The 27,311-nt window shown below is 37.6% G+C and overlaps 1 protein-coding gene across 1 annotated transcript; it reads left to right on the top strand.

Annotated features, from left to right (window-relative positions):
- The first annotated feature begins 1,004 nt into the window (after positions 1 to 1,004).
- LOC114364702 (uncharacterized) lies at positions 1,005 to 26,875 on the top strand. The gene is made up of 8 exons (XM_028320957.1): positions 1,005 to 1,333; positions 4,791 to 5,042; positions 9,459 to 9,656; positions 10,100 to 17,858; positions 18,157 to 18,280; positions 22,062 to 22,240; positions 23,979 to 24,095; positions 24,935 to 26,875. The coding sequence occupies exons 1-8, from the start codon at positions 1,157 to 1,159 to the stop codon at positions 25,093 to 25,095; spliced, it is 8,967 nt and encodes a 2,988-aa protein (XP_028176758.1). The 5' UTR covers positions 1,005 to 1,156; the 3' UTR covers positions 25,096 to 26,875.
- The last annotated feature ends 436 nt before the right edge of the window (positions 26,876 to 27,311 follow it).

Genomic DNA, 27,311 nt, shown 5'->3' on the forward strand with positions numbered 1-27,311 from the left:
CCGAATTAAATGTAAACTATTTTAGCGCCACGATCTTTTATAGAAAAAAAAAATTTCCGTGCATTCCAACGCTACGCCTGGCACCCACGTCTTTTAGATATTTATAGCCCGACCAGGAACATAAAAACCCTGGCATAGAGGCGCGCCAATTGCATTTGATAGTGCAACACTGAGTACAGTCGTACCTGTGTTAAATTAATAGGCTAACTTTAATTTTAGGATTACGGGCTAATTTGATATTTTCATAAATTAACGAAAAAAGATTATATAGGTAACCTGGTTTAAATAAATGAAATGAAACCATCAATCGAGCTAGTAGGATTTATTTTATTATTCATCAATAATCAAATTCATAACTTGAATATTCAACTGCAATGTCTGCTCATGAACGCTTCAAACTCGGTACTTCTTTCCCAATTCCATAAAATTCAATACTTACAAAGTGACAAAAAACTTTAAAATAGGTTGTTAAAACAAACCACAGTTAATTTTCATAGTGGACTGTACTATACGATAAACATGACAACCTTTGTCGGAAACATTATCCAATAAAAATATTGTCCGAACTCTTAGTATTTCTCTTCGACAATTTTTTAACACATTGTGAACCACTTTTCTTTTACGACTATAAAAAGTTTTTAGCAATTTAATTCACAAAATCAATTGCACACATTTAAAATAAAGTTTGTTTACACTTTGACACTTTGCAAGGTGACATCTCAATGAAGTTTTCATTTACTGTTGCCATTAAAAGAAATTAGTACCATTAGTTTTCCGCAACATGGCGAGGGTTTTTATGTTCCTGGTCAGGCTATAATATGTCATCACTTCTTCAAAAAAATACTTAAACAATGCTTTTTTTTACTTTGAACGTGTTTTTCTTCAACACACTTCACACACAACTTCTTGGATTATGGCAGGTTTCGGAACAAGTGTTTCAATCCGCCTCAGTTGTCAAAATTGCTATTGTCACAAATGACAGATGTCAGTGTCATTATTTTATAAACACACTGGAAGAAGAACACACGCAAAACTTTGCTGATTCATAAACACTTCGTTGTAATTAATTAGTTTATTTACGACGTACGTATTACATAGTCATTTCTCATTCTTTCCTGCGCTGTTTACAGCGATGATAGTGTTGTGATATTTCATCATGCGTCAATATATTTTTGTAGTTTTATTTGTTCAATGTTTTATTAATTTTTGTGTTGGAGAACTTTCTTTGGAGAAGAAAGAAAAATATTTGGGTGGGTTTATAGACTACTTGAATAGTTTGCCTGACCAAGCTTATTCTTATGAAGATGGAGTAATTATAAACGCTGAAGAATTGGTGAGTAGAATCCAAGTTATTAATAACCATATTATGGCAATCCTTTGTTGTCCTTGGTAATAATTGGTCAAAGTTTATTGAATTATACCTTCAACTAATTAATTCTTACATTATAATTTTATTTTACTTTCTAATTTCTAAACTGCACAAAATTCTGCATGGGTAATAACAGTACTTAATTTATTTTTAATTTTACCTAAAGCTGGAAATCTTACACCTGGATGTTAATATTGATATTGGCCCAGAATGTATTGTACAATGGAGTCCATTTTGTAAAAGTTACATATTTTATTCAAGAATTTTGAAAAGAAAATTGTTTAATTAGCAAGCCATCAATTAAATAATTTAGTAATAACATTTAGATTATGTACCTCTATCTATACCAATGAAATCACTTGTGATGGTAGTCCATCAGACAGAATATATTTTTGCTGAAAAATACCATACTTCTTGAGATCTATGTAATGTTTTTTTTAGCAAGATGTACTGTCATCTCTTCAAACAAATCTACTTCACAGAACAAGCAATTGGGCTTGTTTGAGGGACTATTAAATAATTTAATTTCACTGGAATTATTTATTATAAAAAACCAACTATAAATAATTGATCCTAATACATTAAATAAGTCATTTTACTTAATAGCTCTGTGGGTAATTTTAGTTTTATCTAAGTATGACAGGAGATAATAAAGTGGTATCTGTATTGAAAGGTCAAGTGTGCGGAGTTTATTGTCACACATGGCAAAACTGCGCATAATACTTATTTGATACACTTAGGCTGGGTTGCACCATCTTACTTTAACTTTGACAAACTTCTAAAATCTGTCAAACTCCATTCAAAATACACCGGTTATCGTTATAGTTATGGTCAAAGTTAGGTGGTGCAACTCAGCCTTATTAGCAAAGATATAATCAGGTAAAATATTAATGTTCCATTTAATTTATGTGTGAATTGGTTTTTGTTGTTTTGATTTTTCATTGGTAGAAGTTGTAATAAAACATAAAAGATAGAGATGGAAAATTAAAATTACATTCTAACTTCACATCAATTCCCTGTAACTTGATATTAAATAACAAGAACACAGTTTTTGAATATTTTATTTTATGTGCCTTATAAAAAACTACTATCATAAAGATGCCACTACTAATGTATTAGAGATGAGACGTATTTACTAGAACAGATCCACACACTAGGTATTTTACAGTACTAGGCGGCACCTATTCCAATTTTTTAAATACTTGATCCACCTAGTATTTTATAAATTACACGATTTCCGACCCTATCATCAAAGTAATAGAGGTTATTATTGCGTAATCCGTAGTCGTGTATTACGCGCACCTAGTATTTCTCGCTAAGCTTATGTGCGAACGTAGAGATTCACTCTGTCTCTGTCTGACCAAACAAATTTGAGCGCGACGAAGCAAACGCACACAAACGTAGTCAAACCATATTCATGTAAATAATAAGAAAAATATGTAAATATTTTTATGAAATTTATTGATATCTTTTAAATACGCCAACTTTTAAGTTGACAGTCCTAAGTCTGTTGAAGTATGAAGGGAGGAATTATTATTCAATTTCAAAAATTGCATTATTCATACTACGGTTGTACCTATCTTTTAAAAAAAATTGTAGGTATTTTAAAGTCATATTACGTGGATTAGTCCGCACTAGTCGCGTCAAGTATGCTAAATTACTACGTACTAGGTGGAATAGGTATTTGGATCGAGTATTAATAAATACTAGGAATAGGTGCACCTAGTATCAAATTTACCTAGTATAACCCATCTCTATAATGTATAAGTCCTTAAGAGTGAACTGTAGGGTTTCTCCAACATTTCTAGTGCCAGCTGTACTTTATAGTATTTAGCTATATTTAGAACATAAATAACTAGGCAAGGGAATAGTCCATAAAACTCCTATTACCCTGATGAATTTTGCTGCCTTTTGCTGTATAGGTAAAAAAAAATTGTAGCTTGTGTATCTCTTTTTGTTTAATACTTTGTTATGTTATTTATTATAAGCAAAATCTTTGCATTCTTTGATTTAATTCTCCACACTACATATTGACGGCCTGATTGCGAACGTCGGTCTGAAGCCCAGACTCGGCCTCGTCGGCACGCGCACCGACGATCGCCAAACGGCTAGAGTACCTTACTCGTACTTCTGTGCCCGGTGATACTGAAAAAGCTCTTAAAGCTAACAGCGCGCGCCAAAAAAAAACTACATATTGATGCAAATTGTGTAGTCCAGAATTCCAGATATAACTGGGATATGCCACTGGTTTTCACACTGGTAATCACCATACAATAATGTATTCTACTTTAGGAAGACATTCGTATATGCCATCCAGCACGCATCATATAATGCAGATGCATTAATTGTATATTTCATTCAAAGCAGCTGTCCAAATAACATCTATAGGATCCTTGAACTACTACGATAAATCACTCGTTGATTCACACCACGGGCTACTTGTACCGGGTACGAATTCGGTGTTTCGAACCATGATTCGAATCCGCGAATGTTATTTCTTTTGATTGGTACCTTACACATTTATGTTGGAGTAGTCACCACCAGGCATTCTAAGATTCTAATCTTTTCTCAGATTGACTCGAAAGTTATTGTAATTTTTGTAGCTTTCAGTNTAATGTATAAGTCCTTAAGAGTGAACTGTAGGGTTTCTCCAACATTTCTAGTGCCAGCTGTACTTTATAGTATTTAGCTATATTTAGAACATAAATAACTAGGCAAGGGAATAGTCCATAAAACTCCTATTACCCTGATGAATTTTGCTACCTTTTGCTGTACCTATAGGTAAAAAAAAATTGTAGCTTGTGTATCTCTTTTTGTCTAGTACTTTGTTATGGTATTTATTATAAGTAAAATCTTTGCATTCTTTGATTTAATTCTCCACACTACATATTGAAGGCCCGGTTGTGAACGTCGGTCTGAAGCCCACAATCGGCCTCGTCGGTACGCGCACCGACGATCGCCAAACGGCTAGAGTACCTTACTCGTACTTCTGTGCCCGGTGATGCTGAAAAACCTCTTAAAGCTAACTCACCATATAATAACGTATTCTACTTTAGGAAGACATTCGTATATGCCTTCCATCACGCATCATATTATGCAGATGCATTAATTGTAAATTTCATTCAAAGCAGCTGTCCAAATAATAGCTATAGGATCCTTGAACTAAGACGATAAATCATTCGTCGGTTCACAGCTTGGGCTACTCGTTCCGGGTATGAATTCGGCGTTTCGACATTCGAACCATGGTTCGAATCCGCGAATATAATTTCTTTTGATTGGTAACTTTCACCTTACCCATTTATGTTGGAGTAGTCACCACCAGGCATTCTAAGATTCTAATCTTTTCTCAGATTGACTCGAAAGTTGTTGTAATTTTTGTAGCTTTCAGTTATGCTGTTAAATAAACTTAGTACATTTTTAGGCCGAAAATGTGAAGATCGAAGCGAGAATCAAGGCGAACGATCTGCGTAACCTCGACACCTTCAAGTACGTCAGGTGTTCTGGCACTGTGCGAGAAACCGGCGAGAATGAGGTCATCGTTGACGCGTACGAGTGCCACGATGACGCTGACGCTGCTCAAACGACTGACGAGGCTGTCTCAGAGGTGACCAGCGAGACACCCCTGGAGCATGAACCCGTGAAACTGGACAACGAAGTGCAGACGGACACCGCTGTGAGTAGAACGTGTTTGTTACATTCATAGGGCAGGCCTCCCACTAGGTCAGAGGTTCCCCAAGTGGAGGGCGAGTCGCGCTTTAAAGGGAGGCGCGGGCCATCTGTGTAGTTAAGTATTTAAAAACCTGCGACCGCTGAGAGAATGCATTCCAGACTGTTCGATGCGACTACGAATAAATAATCTGGAGGATGGGGGGCGCAGAATTTTTTATGTGGTCGAAAGGGGGCGTGTCTCAAATAAATTAGGGACCCCCTGTCCTAGGTGGACCGATGATCGCGGGAAGTACCTGGATGCAGGCAGCGCAAGTCCAGTCGTTGTGGAAACCCTCGGGGGAGGCCTTTGTCCAACAGTGGACGTCATTTAGCTGAAACGAACATTCACATAATTATTAACATTTTGTCCCGACCCATTTAGATAACGTATTGTGTACTGTACTGTACTGTTAAGATATAACGGAAAATATAAATGTTGGAACTTTTATCGCAAATTATGTTGATTCACATAAACAAATGAATTAAATACACAGTTTAAAATTTCTCCGTCTTTAAATGAAAGCGAGTTAAGTAGAATTAGATATGATTAAAAATTAGGGGAGCCCTACATCAAACTTGTTAGTTGTAATATACCTGCAAAATCCAAAAAACCTTCGTGTGTTAATTCGACTCTAACTTGACCAGTTTTATTACAGAGATCTTAAAAGTTATAGCCTTAAAATAAAAATAAAAACATATCAGACATGGCTACTTTTAGTAAACGATTGTCTCCTACAAACAAAGGTTAATTTTGTAATTGTGTGGCGAAAGAACATTTTTTTGACCAAGTAAATGAAAGTTTCCTTTCATCATTATCATCTATGGGTAGTTTGTGATTACTGAGGGCAACATCCTACATATCAGACTTTCTGCCTCACAGGCGTTCCATATGGCTTAATTAAATCGAAGGCTTGACATGGCCCGAAGCGTACAATAATGCCTTTCTTTATGCATGATTAAGTTGATTCAAGCCTAACGAAATGCAATGAAACGAAATGTAATGAAAAAATACATAAATTGAAATTGAACTAAGGACTTTCTGATCGACAGAGATTTGAATTAAAGAGACAAAAACGCGAAAACCTAAAATACATTTTACACAATTTATTTATGCATGCATTCATAATAGGTATATTGAGTGTATTGCGAATGAATATACGGTTAAAGACATTTATTTTCTCGAAGAATATGTTCGTATAATTAGCTCGGCTACGGTGTGCTACGGTCATGCTACATTACGACGATAAAATTTTAAATCAGGTAGTAATGTACTACGATGTCAATCGATTAGTTTCACCTAGCCATAATGAAATTGTAGTTGTACTTATATATGTTACGGTTAATGTGATAAGTTGAAAAATATGAATAATCGCCGGTTATTAGAATAATTACCGACAGGCGAGGTAAAAGTGATAAAATAATCACATTTATTAGTGATTATTTCATAATGTAACTTTAATACTAACAAATATTATTTAAGAGAACAGCTCGTGTACAGCGCTCATGTACAGCATCACATTTTGAACGTTTTGATATCATATATTAATATATTTTGGAAAAAGGAGTTTGGACTATTTCTTGCATTACATTACTTTGCCATAATGCCTATAACACATTGTTTTGATTGAAAGTGAAAAATAGGTTAAGGTGCGGCGGGGGTGGCCCTTGCGCCACTCCTAAGCCGCCTATTTAGTTTTATACACACATAAATGATCTTATATTAATCACATTTACCAAAGCATGAGGTAATTATTCATAACACTGCACAACAAAATCGAACTTTTTTTTTGTTGCATGAGATTTTTCACTTGTTGTTTACTAATTTAGGCTCGCTGATTTTAAATATACCCTCAGATTTTTTCTAACAGCTCTAGTTTATGAGATACAGGTACCCTCTTAAAATGTACTCTCCATTTGACTGCTGATATCGCTATCCTCAACGTCTTACTAGTTTCTGTTTCTTTTTTTGCAATAACTTCGTCTAGAAGGACCTNAATTATTGAACCTTACTTTCTATGTCTAAAGTTTTATAATTTTGGAGATATGTCAATTTTTAAACTTTTCATATTTTTCCGAAATTTGACCTAAAAACTGCTTAATTTTTTTTTCTCGCGTGATTTCAACAGTTTTTTTTATTAGATATTAATATCGAATATGTCTTTATTCATATAAAATAAATTTCGGATCCAGATAATAATTGAATAACTAGTTACGACCCGCCAAAGTCTAACAAAAGTACAAACCACGATAAAAAGTTCTATTTTGAATTCGATTTAAATTAAAAAAATGGTGATAATGGATTGCCAATAATCTTAAAAATATCTTTAGCTTCTCTTCTTTTCAATGATATATCACACGTTGTAATTAGATATTGAAATTTGTCAAAAATTCAAAGTTTATGGAAGAAAATGGAGTAATAATACAAAAATTATCCGTACAAAGTTGATTTTGAATTTTTGTAAACTCTTTTCTTCATAATGTGATTATTATTTTAAATTAATTTTTCAAAAAACACACAAAAATAGTTATGAAAAGGAGTATCGCAGATAATATGAGATGTTTGAAGAAACTTTGTATGAATAATTTTCGTATTATTACTCCATTTTCTTTCATAAACTTTGAATTTTTAATAAATTTCAATATCTAATTACTACGTGTGATATATCATTTTAAAGAAGAGAAGGTAAAGATATTTTTAAGATCATTGGTAATCCATTATCACCATTAGTTTTTTTTAAATAGAATTTGAACTTGAATTTTTTATCATGGTTTATACTTTTGTTAAACTTTGGCGGCTCGTAATTAGTTATTCAATCATTATCTGGATCTAAAATTTATTTTATTTGACTAAAGGTTTATTCGATATTATTACCAAATAAAAAAATCGGTTAAAATCATGCGAGAAAAAAAAATTAAGCCGTTTTTAGGTCAAATTTCGGAAAAAGTATAAAAATAAATTTACATATCTCCTAAACTATGAAACTTTAGTCATAGAAAGTAAGGTTCAATAATTAGCAAATGACCTCTATACGCGTATTAGCTATGGCGGGTTCAGTTCCAGTCACCCTGTATATGTTACGGTTAATGTGATAAGTTGAAAAATATGAATAATCGCCGGTTATTAGAATAATTATTTTACCGACAGGCGAGGTAAAATTGATAAAATAATCACATTTATCAGTGGTTATTTCATAATGTAACCTTAATACTAACAAATATTATATAAGAGAACAGCTCCTGTACAGCGCTCATGTACAGCATCACATTTTGAACGTTTTGATATCATATATTAATATATTTTAGAAAAAGGAGTTTGGACTATTTCTTGCATTACATTACTTTGCCATAATGCCTATAACACATTGTTTTGATTGAAAGTGAAAAATAGGTTAAGGTGCGGCGGGGGTGGCCCTTGCGACACTCCTAAGCCGCCTATTTAGTTTTATACACACATAAATGATCTTATATTAATCACATTTACCACAGCATGAGGTAATTATTCATAATAACCGGCGATTATTCATAATGTTCACATTTACCGTAACATAATATGAATAGTTCGATGCCTTTAACTGGCTAGGATATAAAGAACAATATTTAACATCCTGTAACATAATTATTTAATTAAATTAGTTAACTGTCACATGCCATCTGCACTTAATTTAGTTAGTCCTCTATGTAAATTGCTATTATTGCTCCATGTGAGGGGTTCCAGGTTCCATGCCAAACCAACTAAGTACATAGTAATCTCAAAATTAAGTCACATTTCAATAAAAAATAGGCTTACTTAAAACACTATCATCAAATAAAGTTAAGTGTCAATAATAGAATAGTTATAGGCGCGACGGCGGCGCGGCAGCGGGTTTCACGCAGCGCGTATAAACAGTGCAAAGGCGCGGCGGCGGCGTCGTGTGCAGGAGCTTACCCTTATTTCTTTGCAAGATTGTCAGTATATTAGGCCCGGTTTCCACCAAAGCGAAGCAAAGTGGAAAATTGTTTTGAATAACCCAATCGGATTTCATTATTTCCACATTTCCGCTCCGCACAGCTCCGCTACGCGCCGCGCCGCTGCAGCTGTCAAACTGCCTGAGACCCGGTTTTCACCAAGGCGGAGCGGAGTGGAGCTGATTGGTTATTCAAAACACTTCTCCGCTCTGCTTCGCCTTTGTGGAAATTGCGGGGTTACTCCGAAAAACGTTATCTAAACTTTCGAATAGTGCCATCCCTGTCACGCAAAGCGAGATGCCAGCATGCGCGACGGTGACAGGTCAACCCGAAACTACGGAAACAGCGTTTAGGTAGTAGCCCTCCTGGGCCTTAGGCTATGATAATCATCTTAAACTTGCTTCGATATGAACATCAACTTTTTTCGTTACCATAGGTAACCTCAGGAGAACAGTTCATCGCGGTGCCCAGCGGTCAGGCGTCCGCGCCTTGCATCGGGTGCGCTTCCTTCGTGAACCCCGACGCAGCTGGCGTGCCGGAGTTGGCGTCTCTCGGAGTGACGCAACTCAACGCGCACGAACCAGGTGTCACGCACGCGCTCAGCAAGGTCGTGAGCGTTGAGAGACAAGTTCAGGTATGCCCTATNCGAAGCAAATCATTCTCACCTTCCTGCCCCATGGGCTGACAGTTCTAACAAGTATGTGTGACAGCGATGGATATTACACGAAAATACAGAATAAAGTAAATAGTAGCTCCGTATATCCGAGATTCACGATTAGTTATTATCAGGTCATTCTTCACTGCAGGCGAACTCTCTCTAATTAACTTATATGTACTCAGACTATGATGCATATTTTAATGTAGCTCGGAAGCACGGAATTATTTTTATTATTTACCGGAAATTCAGGTTGACTTTATATAACTTTATGAATTCTTTAAAATTCTTACTAAACTGGTAACCAATCCAAAATTAAAACGTTAAAGTAATACAATCATAATTAATAGAGAAAAAACTTTTTAGAACATCTTTATTGTAATCACCTCTTGGTGAAGGTACAAGATATTTTTCTTTTTCAGGTGGTCAATGGTGTTCGATACATTCTTACCCTTTTGATTGACTACAATAGCTGTTCCATCGCCCAAACAGAAACATGTGTAGTTACAAAACCTTGTAAGATATCAGTGTTAGAAAAGCCCTGGGTGAAATTACCAGATGGATCCAAGTACAGGGCGGTGGTATCTAACAACTGTACCAATGACTGGATCTTCAGAGAACATGAGCGTGATAACTCATCTAAAAACGACAATGACAATGACAATACAGGAGCAATTGATGAAATGGTACATTTCGTCCATAATAAAGAAGTACACTCACAACCAGGTCTCGTTAAGGATTTAACTGATGAGGACGTAAAAAAAATACAAGAACAAATTATTCCTCATGATCATTTTATGACATCACTGTCCAATCCAAATGAAAAAACAGTGACTAATGAAGATAGCTACACAAAATCTTTTACCCACCAGCAAACTTCTGGTATCAAACCAAGTAAAGATGTTGGAGTTCTTTCAAATGACATAACCGATCCAGACAACAAATTTGTGTTACCGTCAGATAAGCAGAAAACCATAGATGATTTGATTAATTTTTTTGACTTTTCTAGTTATAATCCTAGACCCGAAGAAGATTTAAGAACACATCGCATAAAAAGAAGCTACTCTAATGAATTAAAAATGTTAAATCTAGCCGAAAAATTCAGTGAAATGAAAAAAAGTATTAAGAATACTAAACATTTGTACACTCTAGCACAAGCGATGGTAGACTATTTGAACGAAATAGATATAGAAATAAAGAATCGTGTTTTGAAAAATGTGTTGTCTGCAGAGGAAGAATCTGATATAAAACAACATTTCTACTATTTACAAGCACTTGTAGAACTTCCATGCAAAAAGAAAGAATGTGACAGTAACGACAAATTGATTAAAATTTGCAACGGTGTTATAGATAGCACTGATGAAAGTAGTCCGCAAGTTTTAAGCGTATTTTGTTATGATAAAAAAAATAATGAAAGTAATTGGGGGAAAATACACCAAGTGCCAGTCAATGACCCAATACTACATAAACTAGCAATAAGTGCATTGAAAAAGATTGAAACTGAATCCCCGGACGAAAATGCATTGAAATTATTGAAAATTATGAACGGCAATACTCAGAAATTACATGGAATATTAACTAAAATAGTAGTATTGATAGGATATACAAAATGTAAAAAAAGTGAACCATTTTCTAAAAGAGGCAACTGTACAGTTGACCGTGATTTGGGATCAAAAATATGTGACATTGAAATCTTACAAAGAAAATGGCTGAAAGAAAATAAAATTACGTATGTTTGTACTGAAAGACCAGCAAGCGAAAGTTTCGTTGATACTAAAAAAGTACATAAAAATGTTAATGATAGAAGCATACAAGAAATGGTACAGGAAGCTTTGCAGGTTTTAGAAGTTCAGTCAAACAAAAATAATAAACAAAAAGTTGTAGAAATAAGGTCAGCATCGACACAACTCGTAGCGGGGCTTTTGACTAATATAGAATTTATTGTAGGATATACAACATGTTCCAATGAGTTTGAAGTGGATGACGAAAGTTGCAAGTTAATTGAATCTGAACCGCTTCGTTTATGTCACGCTCAAGTTTGGCACAGACCTTGGTTAGAAGATGGAAGACAAATGAATGTTACATGTAACAACACTAACAAGAACCCTGTTGAAGATGATCTTCTTGACCAAGAATTGAATGAGTCATTTAGAAATAAAAGATGTCTGAACTCGAACTTCGTTAATGGTGGTTTTAAAATTCCAAGTCGTCGAGAGAAAAGGCAAGTTCCAGGTGGACTTACAGAAAACGATCCTAGTGACCCCCGTTACTTAGCGCTGGCAGAAGAATCGCTTCAAAAGTATGTGCAAACTTCAGGAAGCACACAGTCGCATTCAGTTGCGAAGGTGGACAAAGTTACAACACAAGTGGTGGCTGGAACTATGACAAGAATTGACTTTACCGTAAATGTTGGTGGTTCAGATAACATAAAGTGCCATTCTGAGGTGTGGGAACAGTCTTGGCTCAATAAAAAAGAAATTAACGTGACGTGTGACGTAAATAACCAGGCTCGAAGAGAGAAAAGGCAGATTGCAGGTGGACGTACGGAAAAAGATCCTAGTGACCCCCGTTACTTAGCGCTGGCAGAAGAATCGCTTCAAAAGTATGTGCAAACTTCAGGAAGCACACAGTCGCATTCAGTTGCGAAGGTGGACAAAGTTACAACACAAGTGGTGGCTGGAACTATGACAAGAATTGACTTTACCGTAAATGTTGGTGGTTCAGATAACATAAAGTGCCATTCTGAGGTGTGGGAACAGTCTTGGCTCAATAAAAAAGAAATTAACGTGACGTGTGACGTAAATAACCAGGCTCGAAGAGAGAAAAGGCAGATTGCAGGTGGACGTACGGAAAAAGATCCTAGTGACCCCCGTTACTTAGCGCTGGCAGAAGAATCGCTTCAAAAGTATGTGCAAACTTCAGGAAGCACACAGTCGCATTCAGTTGCGAAGGTGGACAAAGTTACAACACAAGTGGTGGCTGGAACTATGACAAGAATTGACTTTACCGTAAATGTTGGTGGTTCAGATAACATAAAGTGCCATTCTGAGGTGTGGGAACAGTCTTGGCTCAATAAAAAAGAAATTAACGTGACGTGTGACGTAAATAACCAGGCTCGAAGAGAGAAAAGGCAGATTGCAGGTGGACGTACGGAAAAAGATCCTAGTGACCCCCGTTACTTAGCGCTGGCAGAAGAATCGCTTCAAAAGTATGTGCAAACTTCAGGAAGCACACAGTCGCATTCAGTTGCGAAGGTGGACAAAGTTACAACACAAGTGGTGGCTGGAACTATGACAAGAATTGACTTTACCGTAAATGTTGGTGGTTCAGATAACATAAAGTGCCATTCTGAGGTGTGGGAACAGTCTTGGCTCAATAAAAAAGAAATTAACGTGACGTGTGACGTAAATAACCAGGCTCGAAGAGAGAAAAGGCAGATTGCAGGTGGACGTACGGAAAAAGATCCTAGTGACCCCCGTTACTTAGCGCTGGCAGAAGAATCGCTTCAAAAGTATGTGCAAACTTCAGGAAGCACACAGTCGCATTCAGTTGCGAAGGTGGACAAAGTTACAACACAAGTGGTGGCTGGAACTATGACAAGAATTGACTTTACCGTAAATGTTGGTGGTTCAGATAACATAAAGTGCCATTCTGAGGTGTGGGAACAGTCTTGGCTCAATAAAAAAGAAATTAACGTGACGTGTGACGTAAATAACCAGGCTCGAAGAGAGAAAAGGCAGATTGCAGGTGGACGTACGGAAAAAGATCCTAGTGACCCCCGTTACTTAGCGCTGGCAGAAGAATCGCTTCAAAAGTATGTGCAAACTTCAGGAAGCACACAGTCGCATTCAGTTGCGAAGGTGGACAAAGTTACAACACAAGTGGTGGCTGGAACTATGACAAGAATTGACTTTACCGTAAATGTTGGTGGTTCAGATAACATAAAGTGCCATTCTGAGGTGTGGGAACAGTCTTGGCTCAATAAAAAAGAAATTAACGTGACGTGTGACGTAAATAACCAGGCTCGAAGAGAGAAAAGGCAGATTGCAGGTGGACGTACGGAAAAAGATCCTAGTGACCCCCGTTACTTAGCGCTGGCAGAAGAATCGCTTCAAAAGTATGTGCAAACTTCAGGAAGCACACAGTCGCATTCAGTTGCGAAGGTGGACAAAGTTACAACACAAGTGGTGGCTGGAACTATGACAAGAATTGACTTTACCGTAAATGTTGGTGGTTCAGATAACATAAAGTGCCATTCTGAGGTGTGGGAACAGTCTTGGCTCAATAAAAAAGAAATTAACGTGACGTGTGACGTAAATAACCAGGCTCGAAGAGAGAAAAGGCAGATTGCAGGTGGACGTACGGAAAAAGATCCTAGTGACCCCCGTTACTTAGCGCTGGCAGAAGAATCGCTTCAAAAGTATGTGCAAACTTCAGGAAGCACACAGTCGCATTCAGTTGCGAAGGTGGACAAAGTTACAACACAAGTGGTGGCTGGAACTATGACAAGAATTGACTTTACCGTAAATGTTGGTGGTTCAGATAACATAAAGTGCCATTCTGAGGTGTGGGAACAGTCTTGGCTCAATAAAAAAGAAATTAACGTGACGTGTGACGTAAATAACCAGGCTCGAAGAGAGAAAAGGCAGATTGCAGGTGGACGTACGGAAAAAGATCCTAGTGACCCCCGTTACTTAGCGCTGGCAGAAGAATCGCTTCAAAAGTATGTGCAAACTTCAGGAAGCACACAGTCGCATTCAGTTGCGAAGGTGGACAAAGTTACAACACAAGTGGTGGCTGGAACTATGACAAGAATTGACTTTACCGTAAATGTTGGTGGTTCAGATAACATAAAGTGCCATTCTGAGGTGTGGGAACAGTCTTGGCTCAATAAAAAAGAAATTAACGTGACGTGTGACGTAAATAACCAGGCTCGAAGAGAGAAAAGGCAGATTGCAGGTGGACGTACGGAAAAAGATCCTAGTGACCCCCGTTACTTAGCGCTGGCAGAAGAATCGCTTCAAAAGTATGTGCAAACTTCAGGAAGCACACAGTCGCATTCAGTTGCGAAGGTGGACAAAGTTACAACACAAGTGGTGGCTGGAACTATGACAAGAATTGACTTTACCGTAAATGCTGGTGGTTCAGATAACATAAAGTGCCATTCTGAGGTGTGGGAACAGTCTTGGCTCAATAAAAAAGAAATTAACGTGACATGTCAAACAGAGAACCAAAATCGACGAAAAAAAAGGCAAAGCGACGACGATGATAGAATATCTGGTGGTCCTATTGATCAAGATCATAGTCTTCCCGAATACACTGTTCTAGCAGAGCAATGTTTACGGGTATATTTAGGAAATATGAACATTACCCAGCATCACAAAGTTGTCGAAGTAAAAGAAGTGACCACACAACCCGTTGCTGGAATTATGACCAGGTTAGTCTTTGTGGTTTCACCAACTAATTGTCTTATCAACAGTGAAGGTTTTCCGACTTCGGATTCATGTAAGATTATAGATAAAACAGATGTTAAACGTTGTTTTGCGAAAGTTTGGGATAAGCCATGGAAAAAACTACGAACTATTTCTGTAGATTGTAAATTTTCAAGAAGAAAAAGAGAAATTTTGTCTCGCAAATATAAAAGTCAAGGATTGGGGTCTGAAGTTGAACAGGATGCAAGCAAATCGGAATACAGAGATCTTGCAGAGGAATCTTTACGAAAATATCAAAGTCTACAAAAATCTGAAGCTGTCCATAAGGTTATAGAAGTAAAACGAGTAGTTTCTAAATTAGTTTCTGGCACAATTTACAAGATTGACTATACTGCAAAATCGGAGTGTTCAAAAAATGCCTTAAATGCATCTTTTTGTACTATATCACTTGATGACGACATACTTTATTGCCATGCTAAAATTTGGAACCGTCCTTGGTTAAAACGAAAAGACATAACAGTTGATTGTAATAGCGACTCAAATAACGATGAAGATTCAAGTAACGAAAAAGGAGTTGGAAAGCCCAGTTCAAAACATGGGCTTTTAGGAGGAATAGTACAACAAGATGTAACTGCAGAAAGATTTAAAACCATCGCCAGCGCAGCCACACGGAAATTCGAAAGATCGGGAAAGACTCAATATATTCATAAAGTCGTAAAAATTGATGAAGCCACTGAACAAATTAAAGATGGAACTTATGTTGTAATAAAGTTTACAATATCTCCTACAACTTGTTTGGTTGCAGAAACAAATATTAAAATTGATAAATGTCCTACCCAAGACCCAATATCAACGCTGCGGTGTATAGCTCGTGTAACAAAGCGCGTTAATTTTGATTTAGATGATGATGACAATACGCATGTGACTTGCAAACAGATAAAAGCTAAAGAAAGTAAAGGCCGTCAAAAGCGTTTCATTGACGTAAGGGAAAAACGACAAAATAAAATTTATGATGACGAGATAGACGAAGAAACTAAATATTACTATGCAGACAAGGCGATACAGTATTTAAATGACCATTCAAACACCCATAATATGCAGAAATTATTAACAATCCACTCTGTACAAAACAGTATGCATATGAGAGTTCCAATGGTGCGAATGTTCCTAGAAACAGCTTATACTTATTGCTTACGGGATGAGGACGAAAAAGATCTACATCAATGTGACGAATTAGATGGCATGGGCCACCGGCTGTGCCTTGCAAAATTGTTTCCCGCTGCCGAGGACGAGTTGATCATTCATGATGTTCATGTCGTGTGCGAAGATGACCCAGATTTCTTACGAGTTACTGGTTTAGCTATTGCAGATCTTGTTACTATATCTCTGATGAAATTGGAAAAATCTCCAAATATCAAATATAAACTTGTTCACCAAGGAGAGCCTAACGTAGTTCCGAGTCTGAATCTTAAAATACCAGTCAAACTGAATTTTATAGTAGCTTCTACGAATTGTTCTAAGGAAGTAGACCCTAAGAGAGACAATGTTGCTTGTTTCCTAGACACTACTAGACCTGCAAAATCTTGTATGTCTTACATATGGTTAGTACCTAACAGCAGAAAAATATCGCGTCTCGAAGTTACTTGTGATCAGACCAGTCGTACAAAGAGATCACTTGCCAATAACACGTTATCCCTGGATACTAATGGAGCCCATATAAAACAGTTAGTGCAAGAATCTTTAGAAAAACTAGAAATGTCTTCCCTTCATAGGTACAAACAACGCGTATTACAAATCAACAGTTATACTACTAAGATAACCACAGGAAAAGTGACCACAATTGATTTCGATGTCGGGTACACAAACTGTCTGAAATATGAATGGATCGACAACATAACTAGCTGTGCCTTTTTGGAACATTTGCCACGACGACACTGTGTGTCGCTAGTTTGGGAGAGGTTGTGGATACAAAACGGTAGAAACATCGAAGTGAATTGTGAAGATGACGAGACCCCGTTAGAGTCTCGTATAGAGTTTGAGAGCGCGGAGACTGCAATGCAGCTTGCCAAGCAATCTTTAAAGCACATCGAGGCGAAGTATCCGCACCCAAAAAAACAGCAGGTTGTAAGAATTTTCTCTCTGGAAAAACAAGCTGTTGCCGGCATACACTATAGAATGAAACTCGAAGTTGGGTTCACGAACTGTTCAGCGCTTTCTTTTGAACGGGATTGCGCGGTTACAAGCGATGGTAATATTAACCGTTATTGCCGCGTGAACGTTTGGCTGCGGCCCTGGACTGATCACCCGCCGATTTACCGGGTCACTTGCGATTACCAGGATAGCACATCGACGGAGTTGTACCACCACATACAAGCCGAGCAATTGTTTTCTAGCTTCTTGACGACTTACAAGCCCGACTACGTGAATGACCACGTGGAGATGGCGAAGAGGTTTGACATATTTAAGGATAATATTAAGAAGATACACGAGCTGAACATTTACGAGCTTGGTACGGCTACGTATGCGGTGACTCGGTTCGCAGATTTGACTCAAGAAGAGTTTCGTAGCAAGTACCTGGGTTTGAAGCCAAGTTTGCGGGACGCGAACCAGGTGCCGATGCGGCAGGCCAAGATCCCGAAGGTGCATATCCCGGAGGCGTTCGACTGGCGGACCTTCGGCGCCGTCACGCCGGTGAAGGATCAAGGCGCCTGTGGCAGTTGTTGGGCGTNCTGGGCGTTCAGCGTTACAGGTAATATTTGCCATTATCAAACTGATAACGTAGGGTCATCTGGGTGTTAGATATTTTGCTGTTCCATACATTTCAATTCATTTTGTACAACATAACAACTTTATATGCTTATAAATTGCCAAAACTTCACGACTTCCAACTTAGACGTTTATTTATTAGTGCCTATCTCTTCTAATTTGATTAGTGTTTGTATTCAATTGGCATGGGAAGTCTATTTACCTACATATTTTATGTTTTACTGCTTTGAATTTTAAGTACAAAATACTTCAAACATTTCATGGTGACTTGTGATATGCAGGTAACATTGAAGGCCAGTGGAAGATACAAACTGGAGAGCTGGTCTCTCTGTCTGAGCAGGAGCTGGTGGACTGCGACAAGCTGGACCACGGCTGCAATGGAGGCCTGCCCGATAACGCGTACAGGTTAGTCATTGTTGGAGATTTATGCTTAGAGATGGTCCAGATGATGCGTTTTTACTCGCGCGTTTCGAATTTACTAGCGATTCATAATTTCTGTCCACACGCAGTTGCGCGTTTTGCCTTTTGTAAACGCGACTGCAAAATAACGCGTCATCTGCACCAGCTGAGCTAGTGCTGGTCAAGCCCCAGGTATTATTACTAACTATTTTTAATCTATCGCAGAAAGATTTTATCTCGTACATAGTTTCAAGTCCAACTATATTTATTTAATTGTAAGGACCAGCATAAACTTCTGCTATGGCGTTCGTTCTTCTCAATGACAATAAAATTAATTGCATATTTTTTAAGTTAATTTGTTCGACATTATTCAGTAATGTATTGTTGTTCACCCTATCAAATTCTAAATATTTGCATGCTTTGAGGTAAAATATGAGTATCAAATTAATAATTTTAACACCATGATTTAAGCAAACAAGTAATTTAATTAAGAATCATACAACGCACTGTTCAGTAGTAAATAAATAGGATAAAGTATCGAGTTTATTAGTAAATTATGATCCGCCATGTTTGGCCACAAAATATTCGCAAACTTCCTCCTAGTGCCCGGGATGATGTCATCTGCATTTCTTACAATCGTAAACAATGCAAGTGTACCTCAATAAATAACGGATACCATTATTTACAGATACTCTGTATGACGGGAAAATACACTTTGTATAAACATGTAATAAATGACTGTCATTTTTTTCGATACGATTGTCTTAACATAAGTCTTTGAACGCGTGTCCACTTGCATGGCTTTTCAAATTGGTTTCATTGGTTTGTCAAAGAAAAATGTGCAGATACCTACCTATAATACCTATATTCTAATTCTATATGAGTTGAGTTCTCGAGTGGCGACTACGGGTCGGAATAGCCTCCCACTAGGTGGACCGATAATCTAAAGTTTGCGGGAAGTACCTGGATGCGGGCCGCACAGGACTGGTCGTTGTGGAAATCCTTGGCCCCAAATGACTTCTAAAGCAATATAATTACGCGCGAGCGATAAGGATGGGTAGCTTGGGGTCATTGGACAAAATTCTACGTGCTCAGACCAGACTATACTTCTGGACAAAGTCCTCCCCTTCGTCCAGCAGTAGATGTCATTTGGCTGAAACGAACGAAGGAGAATAAATGCCATGACGATAATGATGAGAGTGCTGTCAGAAGTGCCAGATATATCAGTCGCCTCATTAAACCTGACACCAGAGATTTTACAGCAACACTTCAAAAGCTATGGATGTCACATACAATATAACATTAAAACAGAACTTCAGTATTAATAAAACAATGAATGCATACTTTTGCGAATTATGTCTCCATTGTTCTTTGCATGGCAACCTTGACATATTTTAAATACATATTATGAAAACATATTATTCTTGGAATGGGCGTGAAGAGCTAACAATGTACTGATATCACTACTAATTGCTTACGGTAATTATTATTCATATTCGATTATAAATTAAATGTGTAAACAATGTCTGTTTCTACCTTGATAAAGCAAATAGTGGTTTACATAAATTATATACGCATTTAAAACAAAAATAAACTTCACTGTTCATTCAGTCCTCGAGGGTTTGGTAATCCGTTTATTGGAAAACTAGGTTTTTTTATGTGACAGGAGGTGACCCGGCGAACTTCGTATCGCCTATATTCATCAGATATAATCCAGGATTCTAATGGTAAAATATTTTTTCAAATCGGTCCAGTAGTTTTCGAGCCTATTCAACACAAACAAACAAATCTTTCCTCTTTATAATATTAGTGTAGATTTAATATTTATTTAATTTGAAGGCAAATCAAAATCAATTGTTAGTATCCTTAATTAACTACCTACTAATCCTTAATTAGACGTTGTTTATTTTGTCGTTTATATGTTTTCTAATAAACTAAATGAAGGTAATCAAAAAACTTATCAATAAAATAAATGAGCGTCTATAATTTTGTGATAAATATTATTACACTCTAGTAAATCGGTAAAGATAAAAACCTACCTCAACAAATTTTAAATAATGGTAATAACAATTTGATGACTTTTTGTAGTCATTTAACTAAATACAAAAAGAGGTCACAAAAGAACAATAAACACCAGTACGATTTTGTGATATTTTTATTAATAAAAATATGAAGAAAAAATATGCAGCGGCTTGACCTAGGTATGTCTATTTGTACATAGTTTAAGCCGCTTGGCCTTCCAAACAGTCAAATTATGTTTTTAAATCGTACAAATAAGAAGTGGTTTGTGTCAGTTTTACAATGTGTATTCTCTGGACTCTCTGGTACAAACAAATACAATACATACATTCGCTGTGGTATACGCTGTGGTGTTTAACGTGTTAAGGTGTCATCCGTACCTAAACTATACTTACGAGCAAAAGTATGGAATCACCACCCTTGTGTTTTGATCCGAGCGATCTTAAGAACTGAATGATTATGTATGTATCTGTAGTATCAATTTAATTTATTTTTATTTTTATTTATTTATATTAGGGAAACAAACAATTTTCATATACAGACAAATAATCACACAAAAAATAGGACAGAAATCAGCAAAGTTTCCATTTTAAAGCTTATAATATCACCTTTAAAATGGTACCATTTTAATTTGTCTTCTATTAGACATTAAGTTTTTGTGATTGCTCGAAACAAATAGGGTGATTCCATATTTTTGCTCGCAAGTGTATATTTACTACTAGCTTTCCGCCCGCGGCTTTGCCCGCGTGGAATTTTGTCTGTCACAGAAAAACAATATCGAGCGCGTATTTGCTCACCGTTTAGACCTACCCTGGACTACGACAAACATTTTAAAACCAAAATCAGCTCAATCGGCCCAGCCGTTCTCGAGTTTTAATCAGACTAACGAACATCAATTCATTTTTATTTATATTATTATTATTTACTATTATAAATAGTATGAATTTACAAGATAAAGTAGCATCACATGTGGGGTTTCGGAAATCACCGTTTCAATATTAGTTTATTACGCATGTTGTTATCAGCAACAGTCACAATTATTTTTCTCTCAAGGGAATTTTATTTTGTAGAGATAAGCAATATGACTCGGTCTGTTTTGATTGAGGAAATATGCAAAATAATACATAAATAATACGTGACCTTTAAAACCGGGTATTCCTTGATCTTGGTGCGTTCGTCTGCTATAAGTAGAATGGTTTAGAAGAACTAGAACTGGAGCTAAATTAGAATTAGTTTATTGATACATTCTGTAGCTGTATGAAATTATTAGTGGTCCTAATGTTAAAGTTATCAAAAGATATTCGTCGTCATCATATCAGCCATAGTAGGACATCCACTGCAGAACATAATATATGCCTCCCCCTAATATTTCCATAATGATTGGTTGCTCTACCAACCTGCATTCAGCGCCTTCCTGCTACATTTATGAGGTCGTCGGTCTATCTTGTAGGTGGACGTCCTATGCTGCGCTTAACCGGAATATTACAATATCACAATCCGGTTACTAGTTTCGGAGCTATGCGTGAACAAAGTAACAAACATACGAGTACATACATTAGATACCCATAAAATGTTGTGTATTTTTTTGGAAGTTTGACTGTTTTGCAGTACAAAAAGAATTGCATAACATGTGTCGAATTGTTAACCTCCTTTCTTAAAAGATAGATTGTTTTTAATTTTTTGAATACCTACCAAATTACTAAAGTTATAGTTGTTTTTCTTCTTTGAATACCTACCAAATTACTAAAGTCATGTTGTTTTTTTTCAGAGCCATCGAACAGCTAGGTGGATTGGAAACGGAGTCCGACTACCCTTACGAAGGCGAAGACGACAAGTGCTCGTACAACAAGACGCTTTCGCGCGTGTACATAAACGGGGCCGTCAATATCTCCTCCAACGAGACCGAGATGGCGCAGTGGCTTATACACAACGGACCCATATCCATTGGTAATTATAGTCTGGTCCGTGAGCACGTAGAATTTTGTCCAATGACCCCTAGCTACCCATCCTTATCGCTCGCGCGTAATTATATTGCTGTCGCGACTGTGCGACTGGCACCCGCAGTGAGTGTGCGAGCGCGATAGCAACATACGCGCGAGCGATAAGGATGGGTAGCTAGGGGTCATTGGACAAAATTCTACGTGCTCATGGACCAGATTTTAGTTATTCACTTCATCATCATCGTCAGGTTATTTCCACTGCAAAAACAATCTTTTGCAATTTACGGAAAGAAGGATTTGGAATGCCTTGGCCAAATGGGTCGGAGAGACGTATTTCTCCCGTAAGTAGTCATCTTTTACAATATCCATGATACAGACCACAGCACGTCTTGCTAACACAGTGGCACTTTATGCCGTTGTAATGGGAGCGATTTTTCAACAAAAATGCATAGTCTGATGTGCTGTCGACCGTACGAAGGGTAGACGACAAGTGCTCGTACAACAAGACGCTATCAATATCTCCTCCAACGAGACCGAGATGGCGCAGTGGCTTATACACAACGGACCGATATCCATTGGTAATTAGTTATTCACTTCATCATTACTAGCATCGGGTTATTTAGCATCCACTGGTTGGGTTTTTATTAGCGGTCAAGCTGGAGTACCGGACTACATAGGTGTTGCAGGGAACGATGGGAACAGTTCCGTTTGGCCTCCAGTGTAGGAACACGACCTTCTTTAATTTACGACAAGGACCTAAACCTAAGGCCTATACTCCCCACGCTGGCCGGACGCGTTGGAGTGACGTGATGTTCGTATATTTCTCCCGTAGTCACCTGTTACGATATCCAAGGGAACGGTGGGGATAAATAAATAAATAATAATAATAACTCATTTGGCATGATGAGCCCGTGAGTTATGGATAAAACCGAAGACCATAGGGACTTCGAGTAAAAATAATGAAAACGTAACAATAAATAACAAATGTTTATTTTCCAAAAAGAAACGTGACACTGTATTTTCCAGACAAATAACAATGTAAGTAAGATTGTCCTAATTCTACTCTGTCAAAGCAAAGATCTCTATAAAAAAACTCCCAAAGACACAAGAAACAACTAAAATAGAAGGAAAAAATAATAATAAATCATAAATCAAATTACAGATGAGGAAAATCATCTTAAAAATTATGTATGTTGCCTTGAAGTATTGGTAGCCTATAATTTGAGACCACATTAGTATCTAGGAGATTCGTTTTCTGTCTGTTCTGTTTCAGCCAAATGGCGGCCACTGCTGGACAAAGGCCTCTCCCAAGAATGTCCACAACGACCGGTCTTGCGCTTCGTGCATCTAGGTACTTCCCGAGCCCTTCACCAGATCGTTGGTCCACATACTACAGTGGTTCTTAACCGGTGGTCCGCGGACCACTGGTGGTCCCTGGAGGCATTCCAAGTGGTCCACGAAGTGCACTTGTACATCTTGGTCAAAACCACTTTTAACAGATTTTTGCAGTCAAACTGGTTTTGACCGATTATGAGGTGGTCCCTGACAAGACAGAAATTTGGTAAAATAGTTCCTCATGACTTAAAGGTTAAGAACCACTGACCTAGTAGGAGGCCTGCCCACACTACGTCTTCCGTCCGTGCCACCCGAGAACATTCCTGCCCCAACGGCGATGAGCTCTACTCGTTTTAATAACTAAACATTTTGTTTGATTTGGAGTTTTTATTCGCACCCTATTTTTTCAGGCATCAACGCGAACGCCATGCAGTTCTACCGGGCCGGCATTTCTCATCCTTGGAAACTACTCTGCAACCCCAATAACATAGACCATGGGGTGCTCATAGTGGGCTACGGCATTAAAGGTCAGTTTAGCTGTTTGTTATGGTATCTGCGGGGCTACTCCGAAACGCTGTTTACGTAGTTTTGAGTCTATCTGTCACCGTCACTCGCGCTGACATCTCGCTCTTTGTGAGAGGGATGGCAACATTCGAAACTTCGGATAACGATTTTCGGAGTAACCCCCCTGTAACGTTGCATCGACAACAACGTCGACGTCATCAGTTAATGAGGGTTTTCGCGAATGAAAGATCCGCTAGATGGCGGGACGTGGATGTGGGGTCTGACTGCTGCGTGATTGGTGGATTTTGACATATCTGTCAATATTATGTCAAAAATAACGCAATCATGCAGCATTTGGACCTCGCGTCTACGTATTGCCATCTGGCGGATTTTTCATTCGCGAAAACCCTCATTGGAATACACCACATGCGGCCGCCTCCCCGAGAGAGCGGGGGACCGATAGCTCGCCCGCGTAACAATACCATTTTTCTGATTTCATGGATTTTTCCATGAATTTTTTTTTTGGCATCAGTGTCGTGTATACTACCACCCCTGATATGGGCGTTGTTTTACAAAACCACACCCTGTATTTAGCATATACCTAGATTAATTTAATTACTGAACTTATACGATTGTATTATACGATACTTGAAAATCCTCAGTAGCAGCTATGCAAATAAAGGCTTCTATTTCTGTAATTTTTCACGATAGCGTATTTTATGATTCTTCCAAAACTTCTTTGCTAAAGTGAGGTAGTGTAAGGCTATATTTATTTGGTACTAGAATAAAGAATTTGAATTTCTCCTATTTTTAACCGACTTAAAAAAGGAGGAGTTACTACAACAATTTTGTTGTTTTTCAGATTACCCCCTCTTCCACAAGCGGCTGCCATATTGGATCGTGAAGAATTCTTGGGGCTCGGGATGGGGAGAAGAAGGATACTACCGCGTGTACCGCGGCGACGGCACCTGCGGGGTTAACACGATGGCCAGCAGCGCGGTGGTTAAGCCGCGAGAGGGTTAACACTGCGCGTGAAATGTTGCCACCGTATTTTGAACCGTATTGTAATAACTTGTAAGTTCAAAATCAATGTTCTTTTTCTCATTACGTTATTTTACTCACGAGTTAATAGATCTGAAATTAATATGACGTATTAGCAATACAATCAATAAAATACTGATAATAATCCTGTATTGTATTATTATTCTGTACAAAATGATGACTTCGGACTTAAATACAAAATAAAGTATCTTTAATTCTTTGGTAATGAAAATAAAAATGGCAAAACTTCAAATATTCCGAATCACGCTCATGACGTATATTCGTGCATTTTTCCTACGTCATTTGTTATGATAGCTGCACGAGTTATTTACTTTGTGTGATTATTAAAAATAGTGTACGGACTACAATACACTTTGTTGCAAATTCGAAATTATTACAACTACAAAAGAACTATCAGCGTTTAGCTGTTGTGTGTACACAAGGTCATGCCCATATTATGTTTGACGTAAGAACATGTATAAGTATAGGCGCCCCAATGTTCGATTCCTACTCATAACAGTTGACCATTGACATGAAGTAAATAGTTTATGTTAACTCAAATAGTGCCTTTTTGAGATTTTTTATAAAATTCCATTAGACATTTAATATGAAATTAAATTGCGATGATATAAAACTTATTGATAGGACTTTTATGATATATTATTGTTAGTACATTTTGGATAAGATTTTAGTACTTAAGTAAGACTAACAACGATTTTAACGGCAATAAAGTTCTTATGTTAATACTTATGAGAATCTTTAATACTTTCTAGGCGTTTCTCCGCAAAGCACGGTAACTTCTCACAGAAGTTGTTAAACAAAGTCATGTAACTAGATTTTTGTGATATCATCATCAGTCTACCTCAGTCCAAAGCGGGAATACGTCTCGTCCTTAAGGTCCGGATTCCACCAAGGCGGAGCGGAGAAGTATTTTGAATAAGCGCTCCTGCACACGACGCCGCCGCCGCGCCGTCGCCGCGCCGCTACACTGTTCATACGCGCCGCGCTGCCACCGCGCCGCCACCGTGCCATAAAAGCATAATTTCGCCAGTGGCGCAGCTCGGTGCGTATGAACAGTGTAGCACTAACACTTCTGTTCTCCGCTCCGCATAGGCTGCGCCGCCGCGGCTGTCAAATTCTATAGAAAAATTTTACGGCCCGACACTTCTCCGCTCGCTCTTCTCCGCTCCGTCTTGGTGGAAATCGAGCCGATCCTCAGCTATTTTCTTCCTGTCTACCACCACTAACTTACGTTTAATTTTTTATAGCTCCAACTTGATGGGTTAGATTTAACAATGCTCAATCTTAACTCATATATTCGAATTTATGAAAATTATATTATTTACTTACTCTTATTAGAAGCTTCTGACGTAACACTAGCCTAGATTCAGCGTACTTTGCCATACGATATAACGGCGCGTGCCCTACCTTTATTAGAAACAGCAAACTACACTAGGACCATTTTGTACCAGGTCCTTAACTTTAATTTTATTTCTAATACTCTTACTTCTAATAATTAATATTTGTATGAGATGGAACTCTGAAATGTATTTTTTCATACCCTTTTATATTGTTTCTCATAGATTTTAATCAAATAACTCCACTAGTCTCATGTGTACCTTAATCATTTACACTAAGTTCATTCTGTGATTTGGATTTTTTCGTATGAAAACTGCTCATAATAGCATTTTAGACGTTAAGTGAACCATTTTTGTAATCCATTGATATTGATCATCATGTAAATAAATTACTAAAAAGCATATTTTGTATTATTTATTATGATTGCCCTATACTCATTCATCTATAGGTCGCTCAACGAATGTTGAAGCAAACACGTTGGTACCTACTCACACAGATGTCATTATGAATACAGAACACAAACAACACATTACTTACACATTTGAATTCAAATATTGAGTAGGTAATACATTTGTTTGTAATTCCTAAAATAAAAATAAATAAAAAGGTACACTAAGGCCTCAGCCTCGAATTTAGCGGGCAGCGGCGCGGGAGCGGGGCGGGCAACACAGACCCGTTCTCGAAACAAGCGGGCAGCTCGCGCGGCGCTTTAGCGGCGATGTGTTGTGTTCGGGGTTGTGGTGTGTTTTATTTCGATTCAAATTTATTCCTAACGCTCGATTTATTGTGGGCAAAAGAAGGAGTGCGCTGCCCGCTCGTTGCCCGCTCCCGCGCCGCTG

Source organism: Ostrinia furnacalis, unplaced genomic scaffold, assembly GCF_004193835.3.
Source record: "Ostrinia furnacalis isolate ACB-3 unplaced genomic scaffold, ASM419383v2 OfSCF7464, whole genome shotgun sequence".
Classification (NCBI taxonomy): Eukaryota; Metazoa; Arthropoda; class Insecta; order Lepidoptera; family Crambidae; genus Ostrinia; species Ostrinia furnacalis.